The sequence below is a fragment of the Perca flavescens genome, chromosome 19 (assembly GCF_004354835.1).
Source record: "Perca flavescens isolate YP-PL-M2 chromosome 19, PFLA_1.0, whole genome shotgun sequence".
In the NCBI taxonomy this organism is placed as follows: Eukaryota; Metazoa; Chordata; class Actinopteri; order Perciformes; family Percidae; genus Perca; species Perca flavescens.
In genome coordinates, this window is record NC_041349.1 from 31,199,779 (window position 1) to 31,215,295 (window position 15,517).

The 15,517-nt window shown below is 40.3% G+C and overlaps 1 protein-coding gene across 6 annotated transcripts in view; it reads right to left on the reverse strand.

Annotated features, from left to right (window-relative positions):
• ablim2 (actin binding LIM protein family, member 2) overlaps positions 1-15,517 on the reverse strand; it is a 121,622-nt gene that overhangs the window by 51,815 nt on the left and 54,290 nt on the right. For all 6 annotated transcript variants that reach the window (XM_028563799.1, XM_028563804.1, XM_028563800.1 and 3 more), the window contains exons 3-6: positions 9,261-9,444; positions 5,851-5,963; positions 5,426-5,552; positions 4,160-4,253 (exon numbers count right to left, since the gene is read on the reverse strand). In XM_028563799.1, the coding sequence (XP_028419600.1) occupies positions 4,160-4,253; positions 5,426-5,552; positions 5,851-5,963; positions 9,261-9,444 (518 nt within the window). The remainder of the gene's footprint in view (positions 1-4,159; positions 4,254-5,425; positions 5,553-5,850; positions 5,964-9,260; positions 9,445-15,517) is intronic.

The following is a 15,517-nucleotide window of genomic DNA, read 5'->3' on the forward strand; positions in this document are numbered from 1 at the left end:
TCCGAGAATGCTAGGTATGGTAGGTAGAGCTGGTAATGCGAGATTACTTGAATGGTTAATATTAATAAATAAGTGGTTACACTAAAAGTCTCCATTACAAAGCAAGATTAGCTCTATTTGGCCCTCAGCTCACTGAAAGTCATCATTCCTACAGGACCACAACATGGACAGTACTGAGTTTCCAACAAAGTGACAATTAAAGCGACATAGCAATAACTCTCTCGCAATATATTGATATTAAATCAATATCATAATACAGGACTTGATATCGTCTTAGATTTTGTATACCGTGATATGGTAATTTGAGTGTTGTCTTTTCCAGGTTTTAAGTGATGCCATTTTCTGAACTTACCAGACTGTTCTAGCTGTACTGTCATTTGCCTTTAACCACTTAGTCATTATATTCACATTACTGATGATTAATTATCTAAAATCTCATTATGTAAATGTTTTGTGAAAGCACCAATAGTCAACCCTACAATATAGTTGTGTTATTGATATTGAGGTATTTGGTCAAAAATATCGTGATTTTTGATTTTTCTCATAGCAACATTTGTATAGGTCACAATAATCACTTATCAGAGAGATACAATAAACATGTTGATACAAGCATGAGTCCACTCTGGTGTAGAACAGGGTCTCTAACTAACACAGGGATTATAGTTAACCGCACATATAACACAAGACAACCATCACAACTGCATATGACCATAATTGCACTTGTTTCGACAGGATTTGTGACAATGTTTGGTTCAGTGCACACTCCATCTATCACTGCAGCGCAGGATAACATATTCATTTTAATGCTTTTTTGAAAACACATCCCCATAACTCAAGTCAAGAATGTGCTACAGCCAATAGCCAAGCAGATCCTGTGTGGCTGGTTATTCCCTGCAGACTGACACACAGCCGGCTGCAGAGGGACGAGTGCAGAGCTCACCCCGGGTGCCTCTCCAAGCTGCCCTGTGCACTGCTCCTTCTCATACTCACAGGGAAAATAGAGATACTCAGTGCTGGTCTCAAATTTGTGCATACACAGGTAGCTATTCCAGAAGCATTAGTCATGTATCTGCATTAGCACTGCATAAGATCTGATGAAATTTTAATGATCGCTTTGGGGAAATGGGGTCATCACTGGAATCTGTTGACTGGAAATATGAGAATGAGAAGTATGAGGAATGTAAAATAACAGGATACATTATGGAAATGAATTACAGTAGAACACAGAAAGAACAACATGGTGAGCAATGCCATTTAAAGGGGCACACTAAAGATTTAGTGTTGCACTTGCATACAGTTAGGGGACTCACAAGTTTGAAAGAGAAAATCAAAGCAGAAAGATGATATATTCTGACTTTTAGACCTTCGTATGGGTAAAGCTCCAAAATAGCTGGATCCTACACTTCCCATGATACAACTCTTTGCGTCTTTCTCTTCTTTAGACCCTCCCTGCCTGGTATACGCCTTTTCAACCTAATGTGCTTGGTTAGTAAGGCAGGCTGGCTGTTATATATTTGTAGTCTATCCAACTCCTCTGCTCACATTGTTGGAGCTATACAATACACCATTTTTTTCAATCATTTTTATTAGCGCATTGGAAGTCCCCTCCCACTTTCCAAATGTGTTATCTCAGACATTTTACTGTCCGTTTATAAAGAGGGGTAGTATTTCCCCCCATAACTAGTTAGTTGACTTTGACATGTACAATTGGTGTAAGGCCCCTTCATGTATTGATCCTGCATCCATCATGCATTCATAGACATGCTCTCACTGCTATTTGTTGAATATTACACAGTAATATCTAAAGTATATATTTGTCTTTAACAACTGTGCAACCTAAGGCTATGTGGGTTGCGTTCAAGTAAATTTGTTTTCTGAAAAAGTGACGGCTTAATGTCTGTGTATCTCTCTTAATGTCTGTGTATCTCTCTTAATGTCTGTGTATCTCTCTTAATGTCTGTGTATCTCTCTTAATGTCTGTGTATCTCTCTTAATGTCTGTGTATCTCTCTTAATGTCTGTGTATCTCTCTTAATGTCTGTGTATCTCTCTTAATGTCTGTGTATCTCTCTCGTCATCTAGCTACAGTAACTAGCAGTCTAGATAGCGACCAGCTGTCTTTGTACATTTAGTCCCCCACTCATCTGTAGATGGATACTACAGTCAGAATGCCATTCCAAGAAAAGAAATGCCATCTTTCACTGTCATGTTTTCAGTTTGGTTTGTTTGCCTGTCAGCAGGTTTAAGGAAACACTACTGGTCTGATTTCCATGAAACCTGGAAGTACCCATATCATTTTGGAGCGTATCCAAATCACTTCGCAGATACACAAATTATTTTCACTTCCGTTATTAGACAGTCCATGGGCTTGGTGGAGGACTACACTCTCTAAGTGCTTATCTATATATTCTATTTAATTCATCAGTCCATTTATCCATTATAATTCTATCTATTCACTTATTTCCTACATTCCTCTTACCATACTGATCTCATCAGGCAATGAATCAGCCTACAGAAATGAGGTTCTGTCTCTGGTGGACTGGTGTCATTACCATAATCTTGATCTGAACATCTCTAAGACTAAGGAGCTGGTAGTGGACTTTCGGGAGGAACAGAAAGGCTCACACCACTGACCAAACAGAGTGGTGGTGGAAAGAGTTGACAGCTTTGAAGGGGAACTAGTTTTTTAGCTTAATTTACCTTAACTGAACAGCTTCGTAGTCACTGGAATGGTTATATGACTTTTTTTTTCGAGTTGAATGGTGGTCTCGCTTCCCCCTAGCGCCTGTGAGCAGAAAAACCACCCTTTGCAACTTTCGGCCGGCCTCAGCGTCAGGAAGTATTTGTTACATAGCGAGACCTCATGTCACGCGATGTAACGAATTGCTCCACGGCACTGCACACATACACCCATTCAGGAACCGGCTAACAAGGTAGTGACAGAGTTTTTCACACTATCGTCATGGCTGAGCCAGCAAAAAAGAAGCATAAAGCTAGGAAAGTATTGTTGGAGGAACCGAGAAAGAGGAAACAGCAGACTGAACGAGCGAGGAGTCAGACACAAGTAAACATAGGAGCTGCCAAATATCTATTCCGAAGCTGTAGGGGGAGCTCTATAGAGAAACCTGCCAGCAAAAAGCGAAGAAATGGGCAAAACTGCATAGCGCCCCTTTAAGTTATTTGGCACAACAATCTCCTCCACTCTGAAATGGGATGACAATTTGTCCTGCATCATCAAAAAAAAACATCAGAGACTATTTTTCCTACGCTACCTTCGGTGGGGGGGCTGCTGAAAATGTTATAGAGCTGCCATAGAAAGTGTGCTGTCTTTTTCGATTTCTGTGTGGTTTGGCAACTCCACAGCTCAGCAGAGAAAGCAGCTGGACGAAATTTTAAGCACTGCCTCAAGGATCACAAACTGTGAACTCACCCCAATTTCAGAAATGTATTTAATCTGCATTCAGTGGAAGGGACTGAAAATCCTCCAAGACCCCACACACCCTGCTAAGCCCCTACTGGAGACTCTCCCTTTAGGGCAAAGACTAAAATCTATTAAATCTAAAAGAGCCCGCTTTCTTAATAGCACCTACTGCAGAACTATTCAGCTGGACGGATCCTCAACACTACAACAGTACCTCACGGATTGCCTTTCAGCACTGGCACTTTATTTAATTTTTTTTTTTTTTAATAAATGCATCTATTTTATTATGGGATAACTGGTTTGCTTTTTTGGGGGGGGGGGGTCTATATGTGTCTACATGTGTTTTAACGGGTATGGACTGTCCTGCTATGAATGCTTTGTTTGTCCTGCACCAAATTCCTAGCAACCTTGTTGCATGCTAATAAAGTATTGAATCTTGAAACATACCTCACACGTTTATCCATCTAGAGAGACTGTTGCCTACGCAAAGGAGGTAATGTTTGTAGTTCAGTTTGCCTGTAAACAGGTTAACAGAAACACTACTGGTCCCATTTCCATGAAACCTGGAAGAACCCATTCAATGAAGCAAATCTGAACCAGATGCACTTTTATTTTACTTTTGTTAACATTATGAGACAGGGTATGTGGCCTTGGCAAAGGTCTGCACTCTCTGAGAGCCTTCAAGTTTAAGAAGTGTTTAAGGGACAAGGTGGAGGTGTAACCAGTACTGTAATGTTACCTCCAGGACTTTTCCAGTGATGTACTTCTTGCAGCTCTCACACTGGATGCCGAACATGGCGTGGTAGTCCATCTCACAGTAGGGGATTCCATCCCTAGAAGAACAGAACAACACAGGACAGGGCAGCAGGTCAGCGACAGCACAGAGCAGCAGGTACACTTCACAGAGCCTTACAAGCGTGGTGTCACAAAGTAATACATCCATGGTTGATGCTCCACTCCCTTGACCGGCAGCTGATTGGACGAACGCATCACGTGGGTCTGAGACCACAGCACCCTGTCAGAGCTCACGACACCCTGTCTGAGCCCACAGCACCCTGTCTGAGCCCACAGCACCCTGTCTGAGCCCACGGCACCCAGTATAGTATAGTATTAACTTTACTGGATATAGGTCACAAGAAGCAAACAGGAAGTGGAATGTTGCGATCACAGTATATGTTGAGCATCTTAGCCACTAGGCCACCGGGGGCCACTGTGGATTTTGTTTAGGTGTATCACAAATAAAGACACAATTTCAGTTGAAATTTCTGGAGAAAGCTAGAGAAATGAGAAAATATAATCCATACATCCACAGTTTTAGATCAGTGCAGTATTTGTTTATTGAATGCCAAGTCTTAATGACCTCCAAGACTTTTGGTCTGACCCAAAACACTCAGAGTGTGGTTACATTAGATCTCAGCTCTGGCACATCCAACGAGCCTCTATCTGGTAAGCAGCAGTCTTTATATATCGGGCACTATTAAGTCACCTGACAATCACAGTAACAGTCAGAGTCAAAGGAAATGCAGAATGCTAGACTACATTAGGGCAAAGATGGAATTTATTGACCAAATAAAAAGATTATTAGTGATAGGAAGTATTGTGACATCCAACACTAACCATGCCATGACAGAGCAGTAACATTATTGATGAAGTAGTGAAGTTATAGCACTGGAACAAATTACAGCACTTAAAATCGACTCACTTTTGTCTCTTGGAAAATTTAGAAATCTAGTTCTAAACCTGCATAATTCTACTCGTAACTGCATTACGTAATTGTATTTTCTTTTGCATCTCTATTATCCTAATTCATTTATCATGTTTTTCCAATTCTGAATTTTTTATTGCCTTTCTATATTTTTTTTATGATTGTACTTTCTGTGTTGTTCTGTTCTGTATTTGACTTTGCAATGTGATTCGATGACACTGAACATGAGGGTCGCCCTCAATGATCTCTCGAGGAAAAATAAATGATGAATGAATGAATAAAGCAGCCATACTGACTTACTTGCTGATGTACTCGGCATTGAGCACCTTGTTGCAGACTTTACATTTGAAGCAGCCCAGGTGCCAGTGCTTGTCCAGCGCTACAAGAGACTGTTCATTCTTAAACTCCTTCCCACAGCCGCAGCAGTCTGCACACAGACGACAAGTTAGTTCAGATGGGATGAGAAGTGGCACTATGTTGACTTCCTCTGCGTGGAAGAGTTCTCTCTACAGTACCTTTTTCTTTCATTAAACAAAAGGATGAAATGAACATTGGACATGTTGATGGAATGCCTTAACACAATTTATGAGAGTGCCAATTTAAGGGATGGAACAGAACATTATGATAACGAACAGTGTTTGCAGGGTACAAAAGTTTCCTTTTGGGATGATTGTTGCTTAGTAAAGACAGTCAAAGAAAGACAGAGACACAAACAAAGTACTGACTGTGGACAGCCTGTATGGGTGCAGGGCTGTTGGCAGGGAGAGGCTGGGTACATTTTTGGCAGATACACTCCTTCCCATTAAATGTCACCCGGTCGCCGGCTGGGAAAGGTTGTCTGCAAACAGAAAACAGATAGAATATCAGAGGAGGGCTATGAATGATACAGATTGTGCCTCTAAAACAACATTTAGACATCATCGGACACAAATGATTTATAAAATGCTGCCACACCTGAATTAATTCTCTGATCTGACATATAAAGTAAAAACAATAACAGTATACTGATGACGACATTAAGATTTATGTATTTTATTTGTATTTCATTTTAATTGATTAATTCTGTATTTATTAGTTTGTGTTTGAATTTATTATTTTGAATCGGACACATTTAGAGATATTGAGTTTCTGAGAATAAGCCTTAAATTACCCATCTTGTGTAAGTTGTTAACCCTAACCCTAAAATGGTCTCCTCAACAAAGTTTTATTACATTTATTTTGGATTTGGCAAACAGTGTTAAGTGTGAAGGCATGTTGGTATGTGACATCTTGATAGTCCAAATGAGTTTTCTTACCTCAAACAAAAAGCATTTCTGACATAATACAGAGTAGTAAATAACAGTCATCACAGACTATCAATAATAGTCATCTGCATAAAAGTGGATATGTGTATGGTGTGGAACATCTGCACCAGGCCCTTTCTATGAATGGTAACATTATGTGGCTCAAGAACTGAACTGCGAGGGGAACGCTTGGTCACATTTGGAGACCACTTCAGCTGCACATCTTGTGTTCTGCCCAAAAAAAAGAGTGCTCTTCCAACTTTGTATCTTGTGTTTGTCTGTTTTCTGTTTAACATGACAAAAAACTATGCACAAAACTAGCTCAATGAAGAATTGGTTTTCCCAGTTTTGTGTGGAAGAACATGAATGGGCTGCACTGAGCCCTGCCCTCAACCCTATCCAGCAGGCCTGGGATTATTATCTGTTATACTTTTCCTCTTGTTATTATTAAACTGTTTGCATAGAATAATATTATACTGATTACTCTTTTCTCTCTCTGTTAAATTCAACTGTTGTTGTGTGGATATTGTTAAGAAACCAAAACAGTGCTTGCTCTCACAAGATAACATGGAACCATTGGCTAGCTTGTCCAAGCACGGTGTGTTGCTGAGAAAAGAACATGCACTCCCTGACCAGATAAGGGAGACGTCATTGACTCTTACAAGTTAACAACTGACGACATCAACTCTGTATTATGATTGTATTTCACACAGAAATAAGCTACTGTTTGAGGCTTACGTTAGTCACTTCTGTACTTATGCTGTCAGTACTGTAAATGGCTCCTTGTTACGTTCGCAAGCAAAAATTAACTTTGATATAACTTCAGTGGTTCGGTCTACATTATCAGTGTTAAGATCTCACTATGGTTTTGTGGCTAAATAGGAGCCAATATCTGCAGCCAGGTTCCAACATCTGGAGGAAAGACTTTTCAGAAGAGTGGGGTGTGTTCAAGGTTTCTCCCTAGACAAGTTTTAAGGTTGATATTGTATATTATTAAACACCAAATCCCCTAGAAACTAAAGAAACACTGTTTTTTAAATTTGCCACAGAGCAGGACCATGACACAGTTGCTTCATTCCAGATCCATGTTATATTTTTTTGTTATAATTCTATCATTGCTTGAAACTGCACTAAGTTAGATGGATTGTTCTTGTGATATCTCAGTGTCTCAGTATCTGTGTTGATGAATATGTGACCTGACCCCTCATGATGGTGAACTGCAGGCAAAGTGTCTGTACAGATAGAGGCAGATAAATACAGTGAAGGAGCAGCTGCATGCAGACAGACTGTGAGAGTGAAAAACAGAGCTGGATGACTCTGAATGAATGATGAATTATTAATGATCAATAACCTGACCAACACACACACACACACACACACACACACACACACACACACACTCACACACACACAGTATTTGCCCTAGTTCTATATTCCGCAGAATAAGCCTGTGTGTTTTGCCACCACAAAAGCAATATTTGTTAGAAGAGGAGCCCAGGAGTTTGATGATCACATTACAAACCTCAAATGCCACACTGGAACATTGTGATTCAGGTTCAGGTTGGGGGTCACAGAGGGATGGTAGGATGCACACACGCACGCACAGAAACCTTTAGTTCAAAAGACACTTAACACTAGCTGTGGGAATGGGTTAAGTGGTGTCACACACACACACACACACACACACACACACACACACACACACACACACACACACACACACAGCAAACTTTGATAGCTATAGCAAAACTGAATGGAACATCACAAATCCGAGAAAGTAATGTTTTCCAGCTTGGTCCAAATATGTGCTGTACCAAACTTGGTGATGATTGCTCAAAATGTGTAGGAGAAGTAACGAAAAAACAAATAAACTGGCGGGAAATATATCTTTACACAAATGGGCGTGGCTTATACGGATAGCTCTGTCTTGACCCCTGGAATCCAGAAAAACTTACGGTTCAAAAGTTACAGGCCAAAACGTAAAGTTCGTTAGCGCCACCATCTGGCCAGATTGCACCAAATTCGACACAAAGCAAGTCATTGGGACCCCAGAAGTGCACACACACACACACACACACACACACACACACACACACACACACACACACACACACACACACACACACACACACCTATACCTAGAGTATACATGAATGTGAATTATAGTTTTATGGACTTGTAAATTATGATGTGTGTAAAAAACACACCGCTGGTGCATGTTCCTCTGAGAAAATGTTTTTGTGTTTCAGTTTGGAACATTTAGTCATGGGGGAAGAGCGAGCAGGGGTCAGCCAACCAGATGCTGATGATACAGAAGTTTTGCGTTACAATAAAACTATTTCAATTCTGAAACAGAATCTGTCTGTCTCTACGGTACGTCACATATAATGTGGCATTTTAATGTGTTCAAGACCTTGTATTGCTGTAATGGTTCAAGACATGCAGACCTGTACGGACCTAAAGAAACCCTGGACACTGTGGAGAAAAAGTGCTCTGAACAACAAAAAGTACCATAAGTTTAGGGTTCGAATTTTAATACTTGAATACAAATATTTTTGTACACCTCATTTCAGGTGTTTTTTTTAATGTAAATTTGGATGAAAGCTAAACAGATTGAAGTAAAGATGGGGATCTTTAATGCTTTAAAGGGAAGTTCTTTCTTTTTTTCCACTGCTGGCGAATCACTGTGTGAAGTGGGCGTGGTTATCAGATTGTCAAATACGGCAGCCCTCGCAATTCCAATGTCGGAAATGGGCTTTCAAAAGCTCTTTGACAAAAAACTGAAAAAGCAGCTAAATGATACGTGAACTACATATGGTTTGGACCCTGGTCCCCACATCTGTGTTTCTTACTTGCAGGAGGCGCAGACAAAGCAGCGGGGGTGGTAGGTCTTCCCCAGGGCTGACACCACCTCCCCCTCTATGAAGTCCTGGCAGCTGAAGCAGCGAGTCCCGTACAGCCGCTGGTAGTCCAGAGTACAGATGTATTCACCCTGCCGCACAAAGAAACCTCCTTGGGCCAGTTCAGTTCCACATACTGCCATGAGGGAGGGAGGCAGGGAGGGGTATAGGAAGGAGAGAGGAAAAGGGAAGGATGCACGGAAGAAGGAAAGAAGAGGAGTGAGACAGGTTAGACAAAATTGATAACTGAACACATTTTCTTTTGAGGCAGTTAAAGGTAAGGTAGGTAGGCAGGTAAAGATGAAAAGTGTTTTATTTCTGACTTGGTGTTTGATACTAATGTTTTAACTCAGTGTGTTCTGAGTGACAGTGTGTGTTATCTCAGTGAGGATTGTTCTGTGTGTTTGGCTGCACTGAGCCTGTTCTGAGACGTGTGTGAAGAGTTGTGGTGATGGTGATGTGAACTGTTTAGCTCAGGTGACTGTCTGTTGGTAATGCAGACTGTAGTTAGAGTTTTGTACATGTGGCTCCAGTTGTGCCCACTGTCGTTTAGCAATCGAAAAAACTAATTGAATAGCTTTTTTTTTTTTTAAATATACAGTAGTTTATGAAGAAACAATTTAGCTATAGATTGCTCTTGACTATTTTCTTGATAATATAATGTGTGTATGTGTGTGTGTGTGTGTGTATGTGTGTGTGTGTCCTCTCATGAACACCCAATGATAACACATAGTAACCATGGCAAACGCATGACATCACAAAGCAGCCACACCCTCAGGGGAAATCTAGCTCTATTTTTCCATTTCCAAAAACATAACCACTCCTTTCTTTTCCCTCCATTCTTTCTTTCTGGAAAAACGACAGCAGAGATACATGACAGATGTTTGCATTAGTTGGTGTGCACACACACACACACACACACACACACACACACACACACACACACACACACACACACACAGAGGGCCCCTCCTTGGAATAATAAGACTGTTTTTTACACTTCTATAGTCTTAGTTATGTCAGAGAACAACACAAGAAAAATGTAGAAGAAAGATAGACATATTTGCAGATTCTAAGAATTATAGATGTTATATTAAAAAGTAATCTATCAACTAGAATCATTTAAAAAGAAAACATTTTCATATGGTGATTTAAATGAATAAAACTGAATTACATCTGCCCTTTTACTTTGAAGGAAGCCCAAATCTTACAGTTGGGATAGATTGTGGGATTTTGTAGCTTTCCATTTTCTCTCGTGGTAGAGGCACTTTCTTGCTTTGACGCACCCCTGCTAAATGTGTGGCTACGGGGACAAATTCAAAAGTGGGTGACAACATCCACTGACATACAGTATACTGATGTAGAAGCAAGGTTTGTGATGTTATTGTTAGTCTAAATTCCCACACACTAAACTTAAACTTCAACATTTTCCCACTAGTTGTGCAACATACCAATTCTCCCACACTTTTATCCCCTTGTAAAAACTTAAACCGACATGTTGCACAACTTTTGTCCAGTATTTGCATCATTTCACTTTTATTATTAAGCCCTCAAAGGGGTTACGGCACTCTAATAAAACAACCACAACAATACGAGCAGGAATGTTTTTCTCAGGAAGTGGACAACATAGTTTCCAGCGGCTGCTACCGGCTCACTTCCATCCGGTTCACATGTCTGGCAACCTGTCTAGAATGAGATAATGCTCTGGCCTGATGGAGAGAACACCAGCATATGGATGGATGAGCTACAAAAAGGAGACAGTTTGCATTTGTCTAGTATAACATAAAAAAGGAAAGGTTAAATTCAGGAAGCACTCTATAAAACACATTATTAACAAGGAACAATTTCAGTGTAGTTCGTTTGAGAACCTTTCTAGAACCCTCTCTACAATGATGGCAAGACTGGACTCCAGGATTCCAGGATAAGCTTTTTAGATTTAAAGAGGTGTGTAGTTAAACTGGCCCATATAGCAGAGCCATAGTCTGAAGACTTGAGACTTGGATTTGAGACAAACTCAAAGAAATGGACTTTAGACTTGATTTTAATTTCTGTGACACTTGATTTACTGTAGAAATAAAAGCAGCATCAAGCGTTGACTCGATACAACCCCACAACAATTAAGAATAAATACGTGTATGACGATGACAGGTTTGAAACGTGTTTCGAAAGACTTGAGACTTGACAGAAACTTGTTTAAAATCATTTTAAAGTTGAATTGAGACTCACACCGACAGACTTGATACTGGATTTGGACTTTCACTTGAGACTTGAATGACTTGAGACTTGCTCTGACACACCTTAGACTTGACTTGTGTTCCTCTCAGATTATTTGAAACTAATCTAGACTTGTTACTACGACTTGTTTTGAATGACTTGAATTGTCTTTAGACTTGCTCTGAGACTTGACTTGAGACTTGCTTGAAAGATGTGATAATAGAGTTCTGATTGTCTTGAATGACTTGAGACTTACTTTGACTATTCTATATCAACAACGTTTCATTTTAAGGGATCTCTCCGGTGCCGCCGGATGTGCCAAATTTTCGTCGGGATGTCCGTCTCCTTCCTCTTCCTTTGTGTTGTTGTTCTAAACTCCGGTGGATTTCTGAGGACCATGGTTAACTGCTCTTCAGATCTCTGCAAGTTCCTTCCCGACGCGATTTTTTGCAGAGGCACCGTGGCTCCGTCTGGTGCTTAGCACCGCCCAAGACGATTGTGAATGGTAGCACATTTTTTTCCCACCCAGGAATGCTGTGTGGACTAGCAAGACCTTCCTTTGCAGCGCTGTGGAGGAAGATCTGGCAATGCGAGACTATACTTTTACAGACTTTAGACTTGACTTGTCAAAAGGACTTGAAACTTCACTTGGACTTGACCCTAAAGAATTAAAAACAGCTCTGCTACATAGGAATAGAAATATAGGGCTAGAAGAGATGGAGACGGAAATCCACACTCAGTGTGCAGCTTCCCGCCAGCTCATCTTCTAACACTGGTTTATTCATACCTGCGCTGCCAGTTGGCACATAGACTCTTCTTTTTACTCCATTATACCTTCAGCAACTGAGCCCATCCGAGCTACGGTTGGTGCACATTCATCATGTTTACAGCCAGCAGCACCAGAAAGCATTACATCCTTATGAAAGTGACAGCTAACCCAACCATTTTATATTAGTGTTTTCATCCGCAGGACAGCAGCATGGTGCATATTCTGCAGAGGAAGACAAAGTTACTGCCAAACCGGCCTCTAATTCAGATCAAAAACTCTTTCTGAGTGCATTACATAAGTGAGAGGAAGACAAAAGATGCTCTTTCAGTTTGGTCCCTCATCGCTAATGGAAACCATCAAAGCTGTCTTCCTCTCATCCCTTTCTCATTCCTCCCATCCGTCATTCCCTAATCCCTACACGGGGAACATGTTCTAAAGCAGGCAGAGGTTGAAGATGTGAAACAGAGCCGGATGTGGAAGTCAGTAAATCAGGGTTAATCCAGGGAGGACTGATGTTCACTTTCAAGGTTGCAGCAACAGACGGAAACCAAAGAAAATCATACATTCTTTATTAATAATCAATTTTTTCCTAACTCATAGTAATGTATCCTAGCTTCTACTTGCTAAGAAATCATTATAACCTTGGTGTTTGTTTTGAATATTTGGGCAAAACTGTTATTACCAGAAAGTTATATATAAAGATTATTTTTGGGGGCTTTTCCACCTTTAATTTGACAGGACAGCTAGGTGAGAAAGGGGAGAAATAGAGGGAAGACATAAAGACAGAAAGAAGAAATTTAAGTTTCATTTATTTTTCTGCCATGAAATTTGGCCAACCACAATAGTGTTCTCCAACATCACTTCTGACTAACTGAAGCTACTGTAATATAATTCCAATTCCAATGGCCACAAAGGCAGCAAACTAGCTTGGGTCCGATGAGTACTCCGTATGTTTCTCTGTTGTGCCATACATTTGTTACTCTCCGAGGGAAGTACAAACTTAACAGAACTCAAATGTAAACACTTATAAAGGGACAGATGTCCTAAATGGCTAGTGGTACACAATCAACGCTATGTGGACTTGTTGTAAAGGTAAATGTATCAATGTTTGTGGGCTACAGTATACAGAACTATTGCTTGTTCGAGTCAATAGCAAAAACCTACTGATACATGTCGGAAGCCAAAAAACAAAAACAGGTTTGAATGGATTTTTGGAAATCATCCCTCCTGCTAGGGCTGGGCGATATGGATAAAATCAAATAACACAATATTTTTGACCAAATACCTCGATATCGATAACGCAACGATATTGTAGTGTTGACTATTGATGCTTTCACAAAATATTTACACAATGAGATTTGTGATAAATAATCATCAGTAATGTGGATATAATGACTAAGTGGTTAAAGGCAAATAACAGAACAGTTACAACAGTCTGGTGTGTTCAGAAAATGACATCACTTTACTGTAATGCAGCCTTTAAAACCAGGAAAAGACAACACTTATGCCATATTACAATATTACGATATCCAAAAATGTAAGACGATATCTAGTCTCATATCGCGATATCAATATAATATCGATATATTGCCCAGCTCTACCTCCCGCCATCTCAGACTTTCATTAAAGGAACTGGTATTGAGTTTGTTGAACAATATAATATCTAGGAACCGTAATCGATACAAACCTGAAGTTTGATGCCAATTGTGATGCAGTCTGTAAGAAGGGACAGCAACGTCAGGAAGTTAAACTACTTTTAATGTAGATAGGAAAATTATTTGAACTTTATTTCTTAAGTCCTTTTAGGAATATTTTCTTACTTCGTACCACTCCCCTCAGGCCATAGATTTAGAGTATCCCGGTTCAAGAGCAATAGGAGTAAAAAGTCCTTTGTTCCATTTGCAATAACTCGGCTTAATATGCACATGTAAATGAAGAATGTTTTAGAGGTTGCTCCTGTGGTGTAAAATTGTGTTGTATATGTAACCCAGTCCCTCTGCGCACCTGCCGCCTGGAGATACCCCATCGGCACTGCTGCGGTACTCTGCGTTGTGTTGTGTTAGATGTTAGGGTTGAAGTGCAGGCTTGAAGATTGTGGCTTAGATCCATCGGGTTTTATTGTCACAGAGAAGGCTGGTTTCATCATTCCTTAACGGAGTACATGCAGTTTTAAACAAGCATGGCGACCTACACAGACCAAGTGTAAACTACCGTGTCTCGTAAGGTACAAAGAAAGCAAAAATTGCTGATCTTCATCTGTTATAGGAATGGCAACAGTGGCCTACTCAAGGCTACTACCTTACATATATATTTTGTACAAGAAACATTTTTGTACTTGTGTTGTTGTTTTGTTTATTTGTATGTTATTTGAATGTGTTTTACCTTGCACTCCTAACTGCAGATCAAGTTTCCCATTTGGGATAATAAAGTGACTTTCTACAAAGATAAGATCCTAAGAGGAAACGTGAACACTTTTACAATTCAACAAAGAAATGGTAGAATTACAGAAACAGTATCGGTATTAGCCACGCAATACAAAAGTATCAGAATCTGCCTTGAACCCCAATAAACATTCATTTGAATGCTATGTCCAAGCAGCAGTTTCATCAGTTTGAAACCATTCCATCTCCACAACAACCGAGGGTTTGTGTGCTCATCTGGCACTCGGGCCGTCGGTGGATGAGATCATGATGTGGCTAATTAGCCGTTTTGTCCTGAGACTCGGCTCAGGATAACAGAACGTGTCGGCTACACGTCTGCGGAGCGATATAACTTCCATGGATTCCAACAGGGTCCGACCTTTTAACTCTGGGAAAGTGGTGCTAGGGAGTACTGTGTAATTGAATAAATTGTATTGTGTTTGGGCGGGGCTCTTTGAGGGCAGCATACCTAATGGGTTCCTGTATAGTAGTATAAAGATCTAACTTCAGAACCAGGAAAATCTTTAAAAAAGTAATTCTACAGAAATTGCAAGCAATTACAGGAGTATTAGGGCTTCTCAGGGGGCCATTGTTAAGTAGATATAAAGGTAACACTACAGTCGGAACTTGATTACAACATTTTCTAAGGCTGAAAGGCAGATTACTTCACAGGAAATAGATGACTTCCATCACTGAAGGCTTATCTCTTGCACTATGAAGCCATATACATAATGTGAACACCCTCAGGCTCTCGGAGGAATTCAGTGTGCTGTTGAATCTGTTTCCTCCACACCGGAGGATCTCAG